Source organism: Hippocampus guttulatus, chromosome 19 (assembly GCF_054856545.1).
Source record: "Hippocampus guttulatus isolate MCC_2025c chromosome 19, RoL_Hgut_1.0, whole genome shotgun sequence".
NCBI lineage: Eukaryota > Metazoa > Chordata > Actinopteri > Syngnathiformes > Syngnathidae > Hippocampus > Hippocampus guttulatus.
Window position 1 is genome coordinate 8,341,103 of NC_141279.1, and position 19,549 is coordinate 8,360,651.

At 43.7% G+C, this 19,549-nt stretch overlaps 1 protein-coding gene across 2 annotated transcripts in view; it reads left to right on the plus strand.

The window, feature by feature from the left end:
- LOC147190092 (calcium-activated potassium channel subunit alpha-1a-like) overlaps positions 1–19,549 on the plus strand; it is a 34,234-nt gene that overhangs the window by 2,507 nt on the left and 12,178 nt on the right. For both annotated transcript variants that reach the window (XM_086099451.1, XM_086099452.1), the window contains exons 3-20: positions 3,515–3,576; positions 4,593–4,686; positions 4,811–4,922; positions 6,728–6,803; positions 6,955–7,030; positions 7,127–7,297; positions 9,027–9,118; positions 11,997–12,107; positions 12,371–12,476; positions 12,577–12,659; positions 12,785–12,854; positions 13,225–13,380; positions 13,448–13,557; positions 13,641–13,709; positions 13,798–13,884; positions 13,978–14,054; positions 15,521–15,553; positions 17,879–17,972. In XM_086099451.1, coding sequence (XP_085955577.1) covers positions 3,515–3,576; positions 4,593–4,686; positions 4,811–4,922; positions 6,728–6,803; positions 6,955–7,030; positions 7,127–7,297; positions 9,027–9,118; positions 11,997–12,107; positions 12,371–12,476; positions 12,577–12,659; positions 12,785–12,854; positions 13,225–13,380; positions 13,448–13,557; positions 13,641–13,709; positions 13,798–13,884; positions 13,978–14,054; positions 15,521–15,553; positions 17,879–17,972 — 1,679 coding nt within the window. The remainder of the gene's footprint in view (positions 1–3,514; positions 3,577–4,592; positions 4,687–4,810; positions 4,923–6,727; positions 6,804–6,954; positions 7,031–7,126; positions 7,298–9,026; positions 9,119–11,996; positions 12,108–12,370; positions 12,477–12,576; positions 12,660–12,784; positions 12,855–13,224; positions 13,381–13,447; positions 13,558–13,640; positions 13,710–13,797; positions 13,885–13,977; positions 14,055–15,520; positions 15,554–17,878; positions 17,973–19,549) is intronic.

Genomic DNA, 19,549 nt, shown 5'->3' on the forward strand with positions numbered 1-19,549 from the left:
CCATGGCGGCTCACTCGTGAGGGGAATGACCTCAGTTCATCGAGAAGGCTATCCCAATCTTTTTTTTTGGAGTCAAGGCATTTATTTTATGTTGGAAACCAAAGTGCCCAACAAGAGGCCCAACACTCTTTTTACCTTTTTTTTTTTTTTTTTTAAACTCCCAATCGCAGCTGGCTCACGAGCTGAAACTACAGCAGCAGTAGAAGTAGCGAGCGGTGTCGCCACAGCAACGCCGGCTTAGCTTCACCTGACAGATGTGTGTGTGCATTCACCCCTTTAAAGTCCACTGTCACACGCATGCACCACGTGTGTGGCCTTCCTGTCAGCTCACGCGTAGGTAGACAAAACAATAGACAACCCTGTTTTGTACTTTGTGGAATATGGAGTAATAACCAATGTGAGTAGATTGAACAAAAAGTAATGAAATAACTCAAATGTAATCATTTTCTGTCAGAAATGCTTTGAAGAAACGCAAACTATATCTGAGCTTCATGATAAGACTTTCTAAAACAAACTATAATCATAGCGGCAATGCCCTTAGGTTGCGTTTTTTTTGTCAATGCCATACAAGAGCTTTTGGGATTCGTTTGAAATTTCAGTTTTGCTGTCCGTACAGACGAAGGAAGGTCAAACTGTCGTTTGGCAATTGTCGTTGATTTTACTTTATTAGTCCTTACTCGGCGATTGTTTAAAAATCCTGTCATAGACAAATACGCCATACATTAAAAAAGTAAAACTAATGAAAAAAAATAAACTAAAATGAAAAAAAAACCCCAACTGTTGCCAAAAATTGCTTTTAGTCTGGTTTGTGCTTTAATTAGCAGCGGGTAGTGTTTGAGTCAATAACATTTTATTTGCTCTGGGCTCTCGGGAGCCTGAAATAAAAGCGTGTTGACTTGAACAACAAAGCGTTTGCGATGACACGCAAGCCACAAGGGGGGGGGGGGATCCCGTCTGTCATTCGATGCCTTATTGGTTCCTACGGTGGCGCGAGATCGTCGTTTGCGTGGCGTCACCCCCCGGCCCTGCACCTGCTTTTAAAGAAGCTCACAACAGTCGAGAGAAGTTGTTCCAAAACACCCTTTGAACACGACGACGTCTTTCACGATGACCATAATGACTGCATGTCCAAACGCGAGGCGTCGCTAGCGAGCTGAAACCGGCCTTGTTTTATTTTTCGGTATTGAGTATTTCCCGATAAGGTTAAGAAAATCGGACATAAAGTTGGCACTATCTTGCGGCAGTTTGACACATCAGTTTGCTGTCTTATTTAGGAAAGTAAAACATAGTTTGTTCTTTTTAGGAAAGTGAAACTTTGATGCGAGTTTGCCTTTTTCCTAAAGTGAATTATGAATAGTTTTTTTGACCTGGGCTGCGTGCTAGATATTTCGTTGTAGCAAGGGATCCTCTCTAATCCGCAGGACCTGTTTTTGCTCGTACTCGACAACGCGTCCGTACAGGGTCGCCATTGCTGCCTTTGAGCATCTGTCCAATAAAAACAGCTGATGAGTCAGTCACCCGCCGTCTCACGTTACGAGAGGCCAACGTGTCGAGGAAGTCCGAAAAGATCAGATGACAGATGGCGGAGGGAGTCCTCTTCTGTGTTGTCGTCTGCATCTCCCAAACGTGATGCATTTCATTTCATTTCACAATTCAGGAACTCTGCCGAGCTACGCATGATGGATCGAAGGTGACTTTATTTTTTTTTTGGGGGGGGGAGAACCCAACCATGTAACACAACATGGTCATCATTTCACTTCCTATTGCCCCAAGTTCTGCAAGGGTCTGTTGTTGCCCCCCGCTTGCCAGCTCAAATGTGATTTGGGCAAGAAAGCGCTTGAATTGGCACATGTCCCTGGAATGATGTTGATGCTGGTGGTGGGCGCAGTTGGTGTACGCCAGTGGACCTCAGCCACGCTAAGCTCTTCGGGCTGTTTGGCCCGCTGCCAGGGAAGCTTAAATCACAACAGAGACGCTACGACAAACATGGCGGCAGCAGTGTAGTGGCGTTCATGTGCCGGATGACATGTTGCATGCGGCACGCAAGCAATGCTTGATTGTATTTCAGGTGCCGACGGCTAGTTACCGTGCGGCCTGTCGAACATCACGCAGCCATTTTTTGAGTGCTTTAAGCACCCTCTGCACCAAGTTTTATTCCAATCGACTCACTTTCTGAGAAAACATTCGGCAAAAGCCATTTCTGCGCTTTTGCTTCGAACCGATGGTGGCCGGATCTTGTAAGCTTTGCTGGCGCCATTTAGTGGCAGAGTGCCTCGAGCTGAAGCAAGGACCTGCCAAGAGCCAGATTGATGCGTGAATCACTCAAAGGAGCACGGGGCTTTTGTGAACTCGCAAATACCGTGAGAATTCAGCTGGGGAGGGGGGGGGGGGCAAAGATCGCAAGTTGGGCCGCTTACCCAGTGGACATTATTTTCTTTTCCATGTTGACAAGCGCACCATTCTGTGCTTTCTTGACGTCACTATCTCGTCCCGGTGGACTCGGTCATAGTCTTCTAATGAGCCTCCAAGGCCCAAACAACTTATTTACTACATCTTGGCGATTAACTATTCATGCGCGCAGTGCAATATAGACGACACGGATGGTGGCACACATGCCTGACTTGGGTCCAGAAAGCCTTGGCACAGACCGTATGAATCTAATGACATCAATAATGGAATAATAGTTTAAAAAAACAACAACTTTATACTTATCCACAAGTTGTGGTCCTTGCCAAAGCAGTAGCGGCTTTACTGCTTCTGCTTGTCTCATGGAGCCATAAAGAGATTTTCTGTCTCTGAAAAGAGGAAAAATGTTTATTAAAAATTCATGCTGGTGACTTTTTTTTTTTGGCCACTGCAATTCCACATCATGGAGATGAATTGGGGCCACATTCATTCATTATGGATGCTTGGCTGCTCTCCTGTTCTGGGCGGCCTTTTGTGTCATTTGGAAATGGATGAGCGGCGGCTCGCCTCACGCGTCAAAGCCCTGCCGCTCTCCTTCCACCCCCCCCCCCCCCCGCCTCCATGTGGGCTTTCAGCATGGAGGATGCGTGTCCACGCGTTACCGACACTTACGTTAGGAAGTGTGAAAACTTGGAAATGACCCGTAGCAACATTTCCTTCATTACTGGTGAGAGCAAAACAAAACAGTGGATTCGTATTTATTGTTGAAGCATTGCATCAAAAAAACATTTATTTTTATACAAAAAGGCTGACTGAGGGGTTCCGACCTTAAAAAAAAAAAAGTCCACAATGATATTTTGTGTTGGTGCAACAGTGCTTAGCTGTTAGCACAGAGGCTCGTGTGTGTGTGTGTGTGTTGCTTGAAAGAGGACGCCGCCATCCGTCACCTCTGGTATTTATTTACACTTTGACATGGAGACGCCAAGTGAGGAGTGAGTAAACTTTTTGCTCATTTAACACAAATACTGGACGTAAACACGCCTTGATTTGTAACCCCGGGCTAAGTTTGTGTTAGCAACAAGAAGCATCAACTTTTCTTGTCTTTCAGGTGGTGCTCGTCTTTGCCCTCAGCATTGGAGCTCTGGTGATCTACTTCATCGACTCCTCAGAGTGAGTATTTTTTGGGGAGAGGGGCGTGACTTTGTGGCAAAAAGGTCATTTAAAAACAAAGGAAAGTCCAAAGATCCTGTTTGCGGGAGAAAACACTCGTTCACTAGACGGCCGGAAGTAGAAGAAGACAAATAAGGAAGTGGCCATTAGGAAGTAGCCTGAAACTATTCAACGCCGGCGGATTCAACAATTGAACGAGCCGGTGTCCGCTTTCACCCGATGAGCTTCACAACTTTAAATCCTCGGCCTTTTTCCGGCGCTTATTTTTCACCCCCCGGCCCCCTTTCGTTTCTGTCCACAAGTCCACTTTGGTGCAGTCCAGCCTTTCCTTCCTGTAATTAGCTCTGCACCCGATGACGGGGTGGCGCTGCGGTCCGTCTGGAAGCGACCCAGCAGACCCGTCTAGGCTGCTTGGCTTCATGAGTCCGGACTTTGATATAACACTTGTCACATTGCCCGTCCACTTGCAATTATTGCGCTGCCCGGTGTCTCCACCTAATGGCCAGCGGTGCGGCGTTTATGGACTAGAGATGACCGACCTGTTGAAATCAATGCAGCATCCTTCTAACTCGTGCCTGGTTTAATGATTTCTCTTTATTTGTGCCAGATACAAGGGTTTATTGAGGGTGAGACTCCCCGACATTTTTTATTTTTATTTTTTAAATGGTTGCCTGACATCCTCCTGCGAGCGGACGTGACTTCTGCATGCACTTAAACCTTAAACTGCTGCTTTCAACACCACCGCCCCACCTAAAAACGCGCACACCGGCACGGGTGTGTGTGTGTGTGTACCTGCGGCAGCTTTTTAAGGGTTTAACGACGGATATGCACCAAGGCAATGCTTGCGAGTGCATGCGTTACGTTGCCACCAACTGCACCTACGACGAAGTCACGCTTCCCTGGCGTCTTTTGCGGGAGAAAAAGACGATGAATTGTCCATCGTGAATCGCAATTGTTGCGCGGTGGTCGCCCATGTGTTGTTGTTTTTTTTTTGGGGGGGTTTGTGTGTCCCGCAGTCCCATCGAGTCTTGTCAGAACTTCTACGAGGACGTCACTCTGCAGATCGACATGGCCTTCAACATTTTCTTTCTCCTCTACTTTGGCCTCCGAGTGAGTAAAAGCAAAGCACTTTGTACTTTGCAAGGCGGCATATGAATAAACCCGAGTTGCGATTGTAATTAAAGCGCGCTGGCATGAAACTAATCCCGACCAATAAAATGTTGCTTGTCGGCAGTTCATCGCGGCCAATGACAAGTTGTGGTTCTGGCTGGAGGTCAACTCGGTGGTGGACTTCTTCACGGTGCCGCCCGTCTTCGTGTCCGTCTACCTGAACCGGAGCTGGCTCGGTAAGCTTGACTGCACACCGCCACCGCTTCTCAAACTCTGGGGGTCCAGTGACACCTTTGCCTTGTAACGGCAGTGAAACATTATGTACCTCAAATGAAAATGTTGCCTACGGAGAAACTCGTATTGTTCCCATAACACATTTTTTAGGGGGGCGGGGGGATATGTGATCAAGCTCATAACAAATTTGCGTATTCGCAGATTTATAAATTCGATTCATATTTCTACGCTTTTTTTTTTTTTTGGAAACGACATTACAAAATTTACTACAAATATTTTGGACCCTCAAGCAGACCTCAGGGTGTCCCTTGACTCTCGTTTGAGAACTTGTGTGTGCACGCGCAAAGTGTTGTGCGTGTGGAATTGGACCATGATTTGGAACCCCGCCCTCATGAAAACAGAAACAGGCTTTAATGGTGACAGGAAATGAAGGATTATGGGGATCTTTGCAGACGGCTTTAAATGCATTATTTTTTTCTCCTCCTCCTCCTCTTGTCTGACGAGCCACAAAGCCAAGCGCTCCCAAGCAAACGGTGTGATCATGTGTTGCGTAATGTCATGTGGACTTTGAACGTCTTGCTCAAATTTAAGGTGGAAGGGGCGACTTGAATTATAAAGCTGGCGCCACCAAGTGGACGTTCTGCAGCACTGTCATTGTCCCGTCTGCCCCTCAGCCACTGCATTTGTATCCGTGCCATTTGAATATATACTGTACGTAATTTTCTGATCATTTTAATCATATTGATATTACGGGCATCATATTTTTTAATGTAACTTATTTTAGTCACATAAATATATTTGACATCTGGAATTATGACTTATTGTTTGCAACATCTGCCATTATTTCAGGGATTAAGCGAGCGAATCACAAAAAAGAAAAACTGCACCAGTTTTTCCCCGTCGTTGCGCACACACGCATGTTGTCATGTGATCGGAATTTTCCCCTTTCAAAAACAACAAGCTGTTCTTTTGCGAAGATTAAGGGAGCTAGGACATTTGTGCGGGCTCTAAGGGCTGACCCAGAGGTCAGATTGATGGACACGCTTGCTTCCCGCTTCTCCGGATGAATCCGAAAGAAGCTTATACGTCGCCGTTGCAACACCACGTCAATATCCTGTCGACTTTAAGCTCACCATAAGCGCACTAGCCGGCTAGCGCGGAGGACAAAAGTTTCTCGTTTGAGCTCGAAGACGTGCCGAAATGATTCCGACAAAGATGTTAGCGTACAAGGGGGCCGACGGGGCCGTCCAGACCGTGCCTGCCACCAGGCGGCGCAAGAAATCCACCGGCGAGCTTTTCCAAAACGGATACCGGGTCCGCAACGGCCACGACAAAGACGAGCAGGAGATCGCCGGCGGCTCGCACTTGGCTTGCTGCTTCCGTGCCGTCTCATACTGGGGTAAGACACGCGTGACCACTCTGTGACGCCAAGTAACCAGGTGCAAATACTTCCGTCCTCTCCTTTCCCCATTTGGAGCAAAAAAAAGCAATTCACTCCAATTTAACATTCCTCAACGCAACAAAAAATAGGAGGAAAGTGAAGCTCTGTGCATACTTTCTGAAGCAACTGATCTTCATTTTATCTCTTCAGCATTAGATTTTGTCATCATTTTTTGAGTCTTTTCAGAGAATTGAACACAAGTTGCATGCGGCAGCGGGACCTTTTGTTGGTAGTTGTTGAAAGTAACCGCGAGTCCTTGTTGAGTGTCGAAATGAATCCGCTGTGCGATTTTGTGAAAGGTCATTTCTTTTTGTCACCCATGTTCCTTTTTAACACGCACGGTCTTTTGTTTCTTTTTTCCGGCAGGCTTGAGGTTCTTAAGGGCCTTAAGGTTGATACAGTTCTCGGAAATTTTGCAGTTTTTGAATATACTCAAGACGAGGTAAGACCTTTTAATCCCGTTTTCTTTTTTTTTACCACACTTTTTCTTTGGCGTGTGTGAAGTTTTACAATAACCGACTCATCATCATTGACTGGAAGTAATTGGACAGCCAAGCTGACCGGATGATAACTCGAACCTTTGTTTGAATCAGCAACTCCATCAAGCTGGTCAACTTGTGTTCCATCTTCATCAGCACATGGCTCACGGCGGCCGGATTCATCCATTTGGTAAATCGCATCACGGCACGTTGATGAAGAGTAAGCTTTCCCCATATCAGAACTTGTGCCTTGCAGCGTGACTCGGTTTTTCACCTGTTTTTCCAGGTGGAAAATTCCGGGGATCCTTGGGAGAACTTCGAGAATTTTCAGGCGCTTTCCTACTGGGAATGTGTGTACCTGCTGATGGTCACCATGTCCACGGTGGGCTACGGCGACGTTTACGCCAAAACCACCCTGGGCCGACTCTTTATGGTCTTCTTCATCCTTGGTGGTCTGGTAAAGAAAAGCCTCTCCTTCGTTTAAAAAAAATGACAGAGGATGCCACAGTGTTGTTGCATGTCATGTTTTGATTGTGCTAATGCTGAGAGATGAGTGTTAGACTTCCTAACGTTTTGACCCCAAAAAAGTATTGACTTGGAAACGTTGGACATAAAACGTCACTCATTCACAGACTAAAAAATACCAAATTTTCTTGTAATAACTTAATTCCCGTGAAATGCAGCTTTTTAAAAATCATTTGTACTTTTATGACTATTCTACGGAGAAAATAAATGTCCATGTTGATGTTGCGACTTCATTCGCATCACTAAACAAAATGTCTGCTCATAGTTATTATATGAACATTTTTTTCGGAATATTGTCGATTCGGTGACGTCCTGTCTCAGCATTCACACAATTGCCATGTGGTAGTGACTGACGGTTGATTATTTCTTGTGAGTTGTTTCAGCATTGCGGTTTCAGGTAGCTCTGCCCCTTTGTGCCCCTCTTGCCAACCTCCTGACCTCTTGACCCTCCAACCGCCTAACTCCCCTCTCGACCACAACAAACACTGACACTACAATGATTTGCTCTGAGGCCCTCTAATAAATGAGTCATTTACCCGCCACCACACCTTCAAAAAAAAAAAAAAAAAAAAAAGTCTTCAATTATTTGTGACAAAAAGAACTCCTAATATCGCAACTTTGTTCTGGAAAAAATATTTCCTAAAAAAAGTCTTGTAAAATAATGCAATTAAAAACTTTGTATGACCCTTTTCTGAAATGGAAATCATAGGAGTCCTCTCACAATTTTTAAAAATGTATTTTCTGTATAAAGTTGCATATTTTTATACAATTTTAGTCAAATATTAAAAATAGCCATTCGTGTCATTTGTGTAAAATTAATGAATTTTCTTTTTTTAAATAAACAATTCCTGCAAGAAAAAAAAAACTTTTTAAAATACTTGTAATTGTTTGACTTTATTCTTGAATTGGTCCAGTATTTTCTTCAGCGCGAGCACCAAACTACGATGTTGTGGTTTCTACAAATATTGATAGACAAAACAAATGTGACATCTTCGGTAGAGGGCAGCGGTGAAAATCATTGTGCGTTGTGTTTGTTGATCAAAACATGGCACTTAAGGATTCCTCTTTCATAGTTATTTTGTAAAATTCATTTTCCTAACTCGGATGAATTCTTTATAACATCCTTGACATACATATTTTGTTCTAAACACAGTGGTACTTGACTTTAGTTTGTTTCTTTCCGTTACCACCTCCCAACACAAAGCAAAAGGATTAATCCCCGTCATGGCTTATAATACAAAAAATTGACTTCAAAGTCAAGATACCACTGTAACATAGATTTTTTTGCAATGTAACTGATTTAATTTCAAGCTACATTGACAACGTTTTTTAGTCATTCTTAACCATGGAATGCCCCCGCCCTCCCAGAAAAAAAAAAATCATTTTCCTGCACTTGGATGAAATCTTCAAGGCCGTGGGCCTGCACTTGATTTCTCTGCTCGCCTTTTCTGTCTCCTATGTGCTCCTTAGGCCATGTTTGCGAGCTACGTGCCTGAAATCATAGAGTTAATAGGCAACCGCAAGAAATACGGTGGTTCCTATAGTGCTGTTAATGGCAGAAAGTAAGTATTACCCGGGAGGCCGCAGTAAAGGCTTCTCTTGCATGCCCCCCCCCCTCCCTTTTTTTTTTTGTTTTTGCTTTTTCTTTTCCACGCATGTAGGCCATGTTTGCTCGCTACGTGCCAGAAATTGCCGCTCTCATCCTTAATCGGAAGAAATATGGAGGGAGTTATAACTCCACCAGAGGCAGAAAGTAAGTCCAACCATGTTGACTGGTGTGGTTTTTGTGTGTGACTTTTTCTTGTCTTTTCTCCTGGTGAGAAATGTGAGATGTAAACATCTCCGCGTTCAAGTCACACCGTGACTGAAGAACTGGGCCATGGTTCGTTCGTCTTGTTTGCTTGTGTTGTCGTCGCCGCCGCCGCTGCTGCTTCGTGTCCGCTCGCTAGGTATCGTTCTTGTGTCGCCGTTTAAAAACAATGTGGCTGCCCCGTCGGGTGTTGAGCCAACTAGTCGCCATCTCGACCAGTCAACACGTTGACTCGTGTGGTCATGTTTGTCTTTATTCTTATCTATAAATAGCATTGCAATTTTTCCTCATAGAACCTTCACCTCCTAAGATTACCGTATTTTCTGCATGATAAGGCACACCGAAAAGTCTTCCATTTTCTTCAAAGCTCACGGGGCGCCTTAAAATCCGGTGCGCCTTGTGTATGGTCATTACGGTAATATTTCGACCCCATTTTAGCTTTTGATGATGTTTTGCGTGCATTTGATTTTTTTTCTGTTTCACTGTGCTTGTTCCATGGCACTCCGCATTTGTGACGTTTCCATGTCATAAAACGCCGCTTATTGTCAGTGCATTTGTTTGTGCGCGCGTATGTCTTCGGTGTTTGCTTTCACTCACACGTATCCTTTAATCTAGCCATACCTTTTACAGTACATTCATTTAAAGGAGCTGAAATAATAGAGTACCCAAACGTGTGAACGCGTAATAATAGTAATATCTCATTTTTATCGAATGTTGACTAAAATATACAAAATGTATTTAAATTCATATGAAAACAAGCATGTTGTTACTTTATGTGCTGTATCTTGCTAGAGTTTTTTTTTTCCAGTGCTGGGAAAAAAACAATGTTAATTGGCTTTGGCTGTGCTTTCTTGTTTTTCTTTTTATTTGACGCTTTGCTTCTGGAACATTCTTGGCCTTTATCTTCAGTCTGACCTACACCCTCAGGACTTAGCTCCATACGTTGGTGACATTTTGACAAAATGTGTTTCCTTTGTTTTCTTGCCGAGGTAGTGAGATGAAAAGACGAGTGCACTGAAGCTTTTTTTTGTGTGTGTGTGTTGTCTTGCTATCTGAAGCCATGCTTGCTAGCAGACAGACACAAGAAACACGTAACTTTTTTCTTAGCTTACGTAGCTTACGGGAGTTTCAGATCAGCATAAAAAGTAAATTAGCATAAACATGGTCATACATACGATACTAAAAACTGCTGACAGTATGACTGGTGCAAAACATTGAATAATTTTCCTTTTCTATCAAGCATTGATAATAATCATCCATGTGTTATCAGATGAGAGCGTAATCCATGTTTATTGCAGATCATTCGGAGTGATGCATTGTAAACGATTCACAGTCAGTCCTACTACTTTCTGCATTTCAAAGTTGGTCATGATCGTGACAATTTGAGAGCTATAAATACAGTATTTATTGCTTATTTAGGTGCTACTGGGTGGCAAATTTTGAGAACCACTACCCTACCTAACAAGTAGCAGTTGGAAGTGAATGCTACCACCTAGTGTACTTTTTTGTTCCTCAACAAGTTAAGCAAGTTAGAGTCAAAGTACAGAGTACAAATTGCTTTTTTTCATCCGTCTCTCGGCAAGAAGCTGATTAAACACCTTTTTTTCCAAAGTGACACAAATGCCTCCAAAGAAAAATATGGCTTTATAAGCGATCAATTATGGGAAGCGTGGCAATTTATTATTAGCATGTTTGCCTTAAAGTTTTGTTGTTGTTTTTTTTTAAACCTGCAAACAAAGAGAAAAGCAAACATTTTATATCCACTTGTCCAAAGGATTTGGAAAATGTTAAAAGAATGGTATGTATGAAGTAATCCATTCCCTGTATTGAATCTTGACCTGAAACCTGAAATTTCACTTTAGTTTAATGTGGACACTAGCTTGGATTGAATTTGGATCATGTTTCGATTTCCCTTCCTCTGCTTTTGCTGCCATTTTTTTCTTTTACAGTCACGGTGAGATAAAAATTTGATATAAATCATTTTTAACAAAAAAGTTCTTTTAAAAAAAAAAAATCCAAAAGGTAGTCTTTTGGTGTCCCTTAAAACTTTGAGCGGCAGAGGCTAAATATATTTAGAAAGTACTTAAAGACAACTTCTTAAAGGTATATTTCACTAACATGAAATTGTAAATTTTGCATTTATTTTGTATATTTTATTCTGCATTAATTGCGTTTGACAGATTTACAAAATTATATTTGACTAAAGTAACCAAAAATGAAATGTTTTTCGACATTCACCATATCAGATACTTCAATGAAATAATCATATCCAAATTAAATATACAAAATAATAAAATATCAAGTTAACTGTTTAATAATATAAGAAAAGGGGCCTCTAGAAGACTAAAATATAAAATGACATAAAATAATTCAACACATCCAAATATGCCTTTCGGAAGCTAAATTATATTCTACAATAATAGCGAACAAGAAAAGAAACAGAATAGGACTATGACGATATAGTTTCCCTCATCTACCCGGTCAACTATTCAGGAATTCAAGTGCTTTGTTTTTAAGCAATTTTCTCGAATGTAGAGCTGCGTGTAAACACTTAAGCTCGTATTAAATATAAATTGTTTCTTGGACAAATGAAAATCGGAAATGTGCGGATGTCATAATCTCCTTTTAAATCGACTCTGATCCCTCATAATCCACCAATGCTCGCCCGCTCGCTCTCTCCAGCTCATTGCGCGTTCATTCGTCCTTCCGGACCGATCGCCTGACAGCTGATTGCTTCTCATGTCTGTTGCATCACATGATGCTCTCATCTCCATGCGTCCCGTTGGAAACGTGACTAAAATGTCTGTGGCCTTCCCGTCAGGCACATTGTGGTGTGCGGCCACATCACTCTGGAGAGCGTCTCCAACTTCCTCAAAGACTTCCTGCACAAGGACAGGGATGATGTCAATGTAGAAATTGTTTTTCTCCATAAGTGAGTAACAAGACGGAATCATACTCATCTTGAGGTCTTGGAGTGGATCTGGAAAGCATCCGCAGCGCTTCACTTTTTCCGCATTTTCTTACGTTACTGATTTATTTGTCTGTTTTGGGGGCTGCTTTAAAACACGCCGCACACTTTAGAACATGGACTCACAAATTAATTTTGAAGGTTGTGAAGCATTGTGAATACTTTCTGGATGCACGAAGACTATTTTGAAAGTAAAACAACATGAAGCCCCTTTTTGTGTTTGTCAGTATTTCCCCTAATCTTGAGCTGGAAGCCTTGTTCAAACGCCACTTCACCCAGGTGGAGTTCTACCAGGGCTCCGTCCTCAACCCTCACGATCTGGCCAGAGTCAAAGTAAACGGGTGCCCAGCACATTTTCACCGCTGTATTTGTCGTGTGTATATATATATATATATATAAAACGTTTTTTTTTTGTTTTTTTTTTGCCCCTCAGATTGAATCAGCCGACGCCTGTTTGATCCTCGCTAACAAATATTGTGCCGATCCTGATGCTGAAGATGCCTCCAACATCATGAGGTGAACCACTGCCAACCTTTGTTTTCGTCATCATGTCGCACAACTTACAATATTACTGTTCTGCCAACATTAAAATGCAAAACAATCAAATGTGCACATTTTGATGTTTTTGTCATGTTATATAGAGTAATTTCCATCAAGAACTACCACCCAAAGATCCGCATCATTACTCAGATGTTGCAGTATCACAACAAGGTAGGCAATGTCAACATTTTAAAAAAGGTTTATTAATTTAAATCATTGGCAAATGTTAAAAACAATCAAAAGCAAAATAGTGCTTAATCCTTTTAGAACTGTCCGTGGTAATAATTGTGTTAAGTATCCCAGAAAAAAATGAAAGCAGTTTTACTCATTTCAATCACTTGAAAATAGGTCTGATCATTGTAGTCTCTTATGGAGTATACAATATTATACTGTACATGTACAGTGTCGGACCCAGTATTGAGCCTTGTGGAACACCCCTCGATCATGGCAGTCAAGGAGTTAAAAATGGCTTTTTTTAGGGTAGCTACATTTTGAGATGAGTTTGATGTTTGCGCGGTCACCTTTTTGGATGTTTTGACAGGCGCACCTGTTGAACATCCCCAGCTGGAACTGGAAGGAAGGCGACGACGCCATCTGCCTGGCTGAGCTGAAGCTGGGCTTCATCGCTCAGAGCTGCCTGGCTCAAGGCCTGTCCACCATGCTGGCCAACCTCTTCTCCATGAGGTCCTTCATCAAGGTACTTCCATCGTCACGGCGGCGGCCGACCTCTCCAAAGTGCATTTTGATGGTGGCGTCGTCCGCAGATCGAGGAGGACACGTGGCAGAAGTATTACCTGGAGGGCGTCGCCAACGAGATGTACACAGAGTACCTGTCAAGTGCCTTTGTGGGCCTGTCCTTTCCTGTCATCTGCGAGTGAGTATGCAGTCCTGACAAATTCATCCGCGTTAATTGATAAAATCTCGAGAGTACATTCTTTTTTTTTTTCTCTCTCTCAGATTGTGTTACGTGAAGCTGAAACTGCTGCTGATAGCCATCGAGTACAAGTCTGATCAGAGGGAGAGCAGGTAACCTATCCGTTGATGTTCAAGAAGTTCCGATTTTTAAAAAAAAATTCTAAACTCCGAATGATTTTGATTGATCTGGTTGATCAAGCACGCTCATCAACCCTGGCAACCACGTGAAGATGCAGGAGGGGATGTTGGGTTTCTTCATTGCCAGCGACGCCAAAGAAGTCAAGAGGTGACTGACAAATGATTCCTCTGTCTACACTTATTTATTTATTTTTTTGGGGGGGGGGGTGATTAACTGCAATTGTTTTGTTTATGTCGACAGGGCGTTGTTCTACTGCAAAGCGTGCCACGATGACGTCACCGATCCCAAGCGCATAAAGAAATGCGGATGTAAGAAATGTAAGTTGTGGAATGGTGACTGGTGTCCCAATGCTTTTTTGTCCACTAAGGTTAACGGAACAGATTGGTCAAAAATGTATTTTCCAGCAGTCGATTCGTCAGTGTAGATAAGGAATAAAGTGCAAAGATTATTGGCATCTGATTTCCTGAAAAAAGATTTTGAAGTAAGTACCAAAATTATGCCATAACCTGTACGCAGCTAAATTGGATATTTTGGACCGCTTCACCAAATCACCAGCAGAGAGCGCTACAGCCCTACCACAAAAGCAGCTGATATAATAAATAAATGTCACTTATTTATTTTACTGTATGAACTTAACTCAAACATGTTACCACGTGTCTATTCTATTAATAACTCGCATCCAGTTTTACAAACCATTCGCACCTTTTTAGGATGATGTGAGGGAAATGGTCAAAAGTGTTCCGATGAGTAATTTTAATAATATTTTACGATGTGATATTTTTACGTGTTTATTTGTTGTTTTAATAATTTAGTGTGATGCACAGATTTTGAACGGATATGAGTGCCACGCAATAAGTCAAATACCAGCAGGTGATATGAAAGCTTTCTACAAATTAAGACGTATCGTAAAGGGGATATGAGTGGAATGAAATCGAGTTCTTGTATCTTCAAGGCCAGAGGACTTGTTCGATTGTGCTGACGTATTGCACAGGGCATCCGCAATGTGTGCGTGCGTACAATTTGCTGCAAAACCTTGTCGACTGTCATCCGTTTTTAGCCCAAAAGCCTCCTGATGAGTCCGCGCACTTTTGTGTTTCGCTGCTAGTCTGGCGGCAGAGTCTTACATGGCCTGACGTGGAAATTATGTTTGCATTTTCATTTTTTTTGTGGGTGGGGGAGCGCGACCGCTCGTCACCAAAGTCGGCGTGACAGTTCCTCACCAGCAGGCAGCGGGACAGATGCTCGCCTGTTAGTGGCGCGACCCTCCGATTGCGGGCGACACATGTCGGGACGGGCCGGGCCGTCGTTTTGAACGTTGCTGTCAGCGCGCCGCCTCGGGGGGGCCCACCCAACCTGGCCTTTTCTGGAACTTTCCGCTGTGACGTGCCACCCACTTCCGGGTGGCAGAAACTGGCATGGCACCACTCGTAAACGACAACTTGCATGCCATTTGCCCAGGCTGAGGCGATTTGAGGAATATTTTTTTTTATTTTTGCATCAATGTCACAGTAATTCTCGCCCCCAGGCAATGGTTCCTTCACATGCACGAAGCAGCGACACATACAACCTTGGCGCCTTATATTACGCTTGGAGGGGGGGTGGGGGGGGGGGGGGTTCAACATAACCGTCTTTATTTTATTTTATCGTCTTATTTTATTTGCAAGCAGGTTAGCCGTATTGTTCTGCTGAATTACAAAATGACAACCAAACATTTTATTATGCATCCCCGTCTTTTTTGTTGTTTGCTATCAACCATGTAACAACTTTTTCTGTTTGTTCTCAGCTAAAAACACCTATAATGGATTCATCAAAGCAAGTAAGTGTGCTTTTTTTTTTCTTCTCGTGACTCTTTGTCTCCCGAGAAATTTGAACCAATCACGTGGCAACATTCCCCTGCACTATCAACGCGCATCGTGACATGAATGCAGCTGCATCTTGTCTTCCATAACTCATCCTATTTATTGCTGATGTTGATGAGTTGTTTTCTACCTGTAGCACTTGTGCATGGTCGTATTCGAACACATTTGAATCCTTCATCCTCACATTTGAGTGCGTGCAGGGAGTCTGTTCAAAGATATTTTAAAATAGGGTTTCCAAGTTGAAGCTAATCATTTTTTCTGGGCTATTTTCAAGTTAATATAATTTTAACAGCTAGGAGGCTAATATGGAAAAACGCAAACGTATCCATCCAGTATCTGAACTACTATCTTCACGAAGTTCGGCCGTGCGCCGGAGCCTATCCTAGCTGATGAAGTGTGTATTCTGCCCATATTTAGTCATGCTGTATAACTGTCCCATGCCCGCAGCGTAACTTGGCGTATGTGAAGCAATCATCACTTAAAATTGGAACACTCCCTACTGAAGACCTTGTCGGGACGCACAGACCGTAGGAATATGCCAGTTGATACGAGCTAAGAACCGGTTTAGGAGGAACGAAAGTTCTGAGGTCACACCACGAGTTTCGGTACTGCCCTTCAGATATAAATATGTTGTGAATCCTTCTTTGCACTCATGATCCAGCAGCCATTGTCTGTACATCATTGGTGCTCGGAATATTCTGCAAATAAAGGTACTGTTCATCGTCTCCAGCCATGCGTAGTCGAGCGCTATTTTTAAAAGGTGACCATGTGTCGTCAGGCGCTTTTGAAAATATGACCGGACTTGTCAAATAATTTTCATTGTCAACGTCATACATACAAGTATTTCATTTTTTTTGTTCCATCGTCTTAGCAGCAGATGGTGCTCCGACATCACGGTCCACCAAAAAAAAAAAACACTAGCCACCTCGCCAGTCACATTTGGAGACTGTAGTTGGGAATCTTGCTGCTAATCCACGTTGTCAGCCGCCCCGTGTTCCTGTGGCACAACAATTGACGGGAACACCTGAAAGCATTTTTACTAATTCATGTTAGTTCTAAATATGAATGTCCGACGTGGCGCTTAAGTGGTGTTTAATAGGAATGAGTCTTTTGTTAAATTATTCAAATATTAGCATTCTTGTGCCAGGAAGGATTATGCCGGTATTAATGCTTTAATGGCGAATAAGTGTTCACATCATGACTTATTCAACGGCGATATTATTCACATTCAACTGTTTTGGCTTGGGTTACACCCACCAAAATGCCAATTAAAGATTTTCAGAAAAAAAAAGCATGCTTTTTTTCTGTCAAAAGAGCAATTTCATTTACAGTAAATTTTATTCAAATAACACGATACAGTGGAAACGTTTGTGGTGGGGAAAACAAAAGTGACTTAACTGAATTGCATGAAACCCAAAGCCATAGTCCTCATAGGGAATAATGCAAATCCCAATGAATCTGTTAATTGGCAATAACGAGCCTCCCGGGTTAGTTTAATTTGGGGTATGAAAAGTGAGCAGGTGAATGGAAAACCGGAACAAAATTGTAAAAAATTAGAAACGGACGAAAAGGTCATCTTAAATGGACACCTGGCGAGGCCTGCGGGGATCTCGGCAGCGGGGCGGCCCCCCTTGGGTGAGGCTTTTCGGTGAGCCACCAGCAGGAAAACTTACACGTCGCTCCGCGGGGTGGGCCGGGCGGGCCTCGGTCCATCCCGGGGTGTTTGAAGAAGGCCCCAGGCGCAGTCAAGTAGCGACCGCGCCAGTGGTGATAAGTGCGCGCTGCGTGTCAGCATTGCCGAATAATGAGGCGGCGTGTGCAGATGTCAGCTGCGCCGCATGAAATATTCAACGGGCCGCCAACACGTGAGCGGACATTGTTGTCGGAGCATGGCTGGAACAACCCCCCCGACCCTCCCTCCCTTGCCCTTTTCCATTATGGTGTCACCCTCCAGCATGTTGGCTGTGTTTGATATGTGTATATTCATATATAAAACACAACATGCTGCCTGTGACGGCCAACATTGGACGATGGGGGTGGGAGGGTGGGTGGGGGCTTACAAGTTGAATTTGGCCCGTGACCAAGCTCGTCATTCAAATCGCGATATTACGAAGACAATTTTGCTCGGTTGCGGACCGACTCAACGTATTAAAAACAAACAAACGGACAAAGCGCCAAAAAATAAAACTCGTTGGGTTATCCTGTTGCTGTTATCTTGGCAGTCTTCATGCCATGGGGCTGTGATGTGACTTTGTGCTTCTTGATGTTCGCTGTCGTCGCAGTCGAAGATGACCAACAGTCGATACTGTCGTCGAAAAAAAAGCAGCGCAACGGAGGCATGAGGAACTCCCCCAACTCCTCGCCAAAGATCGCAAGGTAGGATGGCCCTTCAACGATGACCGCGTGTGTAAAAAAAACAACAAAACAAAGCATATTACCAATAAAATAAAAACCAAATGTAATCATTTGAAATCAACATTGGAGCAACAAAATTGCTGTCAGCATAAACAGCTTTAACAATTTAAAGTCACTAAAATAAAACGAATGCCAAGGCCGGTTGCCGCTTTATAAATTCAAAAATGATGTCGGTCTCGTTTAAAATGCTGGAAACGGTGCAGCCCTACTACAAAATGAACGGAATTTCATTTGAGCTCAGAGCAGCAGAGATGGCTTTACTGACTGTGACCGCCCACCACTGCGGAGACGTTCACACGCTGTGGCCCGCTTTAGAAGGCAAACGTGCCAGTGGCTTATCTTGTCCCGTGTAATTACGTGGATGCTTGTGAAGCACAGATAACGCTGTTGTTGGCTCCACTTTGACGGGAATCGACTCCGGTTTTACAGTGTCGAACTGCACCACCGTTCAATAGAGTTGTAGCGTTAGTTTGCGCGCAAAAACTTACTGCTCCGGGTGTCTGGAACACATTCCTGAAAAGAAATGGAGGAAAGTAGTCAGCTCGGTTCCTCACAAAGGCTTCAGCGTGGCCTTAGAGCTGAAAAGAGAGAGAGAGCCAACCGCGGACAAGCTGCGCTGCCTGAAGTCGCGTTTCCTGATGTCGCCTCGGGGCGACTCCGCCGTAACAACAAGGCGAGTGTGTACTCGGTGAAATGCGGATCTCCAGTCAATGTGTGGCCTGCAGGCCTTGGTGAATAAATCATGGTGGCCAGATCGGCTTTGGATTTTGAAGAGCACGCCTTTGACAGTTTGCATGATGTGCGCAAAGAGCCGCCGCAGAACGGTGGGTGTGCAAACGTTTGCGCTCCAGGGGCCGCATTTATTTTCTAACGGTCAGATGGGCCAGCACGTTTGCAGGTGATGGAAAAAAAAAAGTTAAAATCGGTCGTCTCATAGCGCGATTACTTAAGACATTTTTAATGGACTAAAAAACGTGCTTGTTAAAAAAAATATCTGTGTAGATTCTCATTAAATGTCTTGTTTTTGCTGAAAAATGACAATTATGCTAATAGGCTAACGGCGTTCGCGCGGCCTCCTTGAAGGCTTTGCGGGACTCTTCTAATGGTTAGCGTGTCACAAAGCGTTTGCCCGGATGCCGGCTCGCCTGTCGCGCGTGCCGACGGCTGAGCCCAAGTGACAGCAAACCCGCCCCATCTCGGACTCGTGATGAAATATTTAGCACGGGATGTTTTCCTGTTTATTAGGCCTCGTGTAGAAGACACAAGATTGGAAATGATGCGATACCAAAGTACAATACATTTAAATTCCCCCCCAAAATTTTACACCCCCGGAGGAGGCGCTTGATGGCTCGGCCTCCAGTGCAGCCTGAAGGGATGGCCTGTTTCAGCGCGCATTTTCATGCATACTTAACGGCGTACTTAACGTCGCATTCTTCCAGAGAGCCCATCTGGACGGGGGGACTGGACGCATTTGGAAAAAGGAGACAGAAGGCTGCTGTCTTTGGCTTTCAAGAACATCACGTCGCCCACTTTGATGT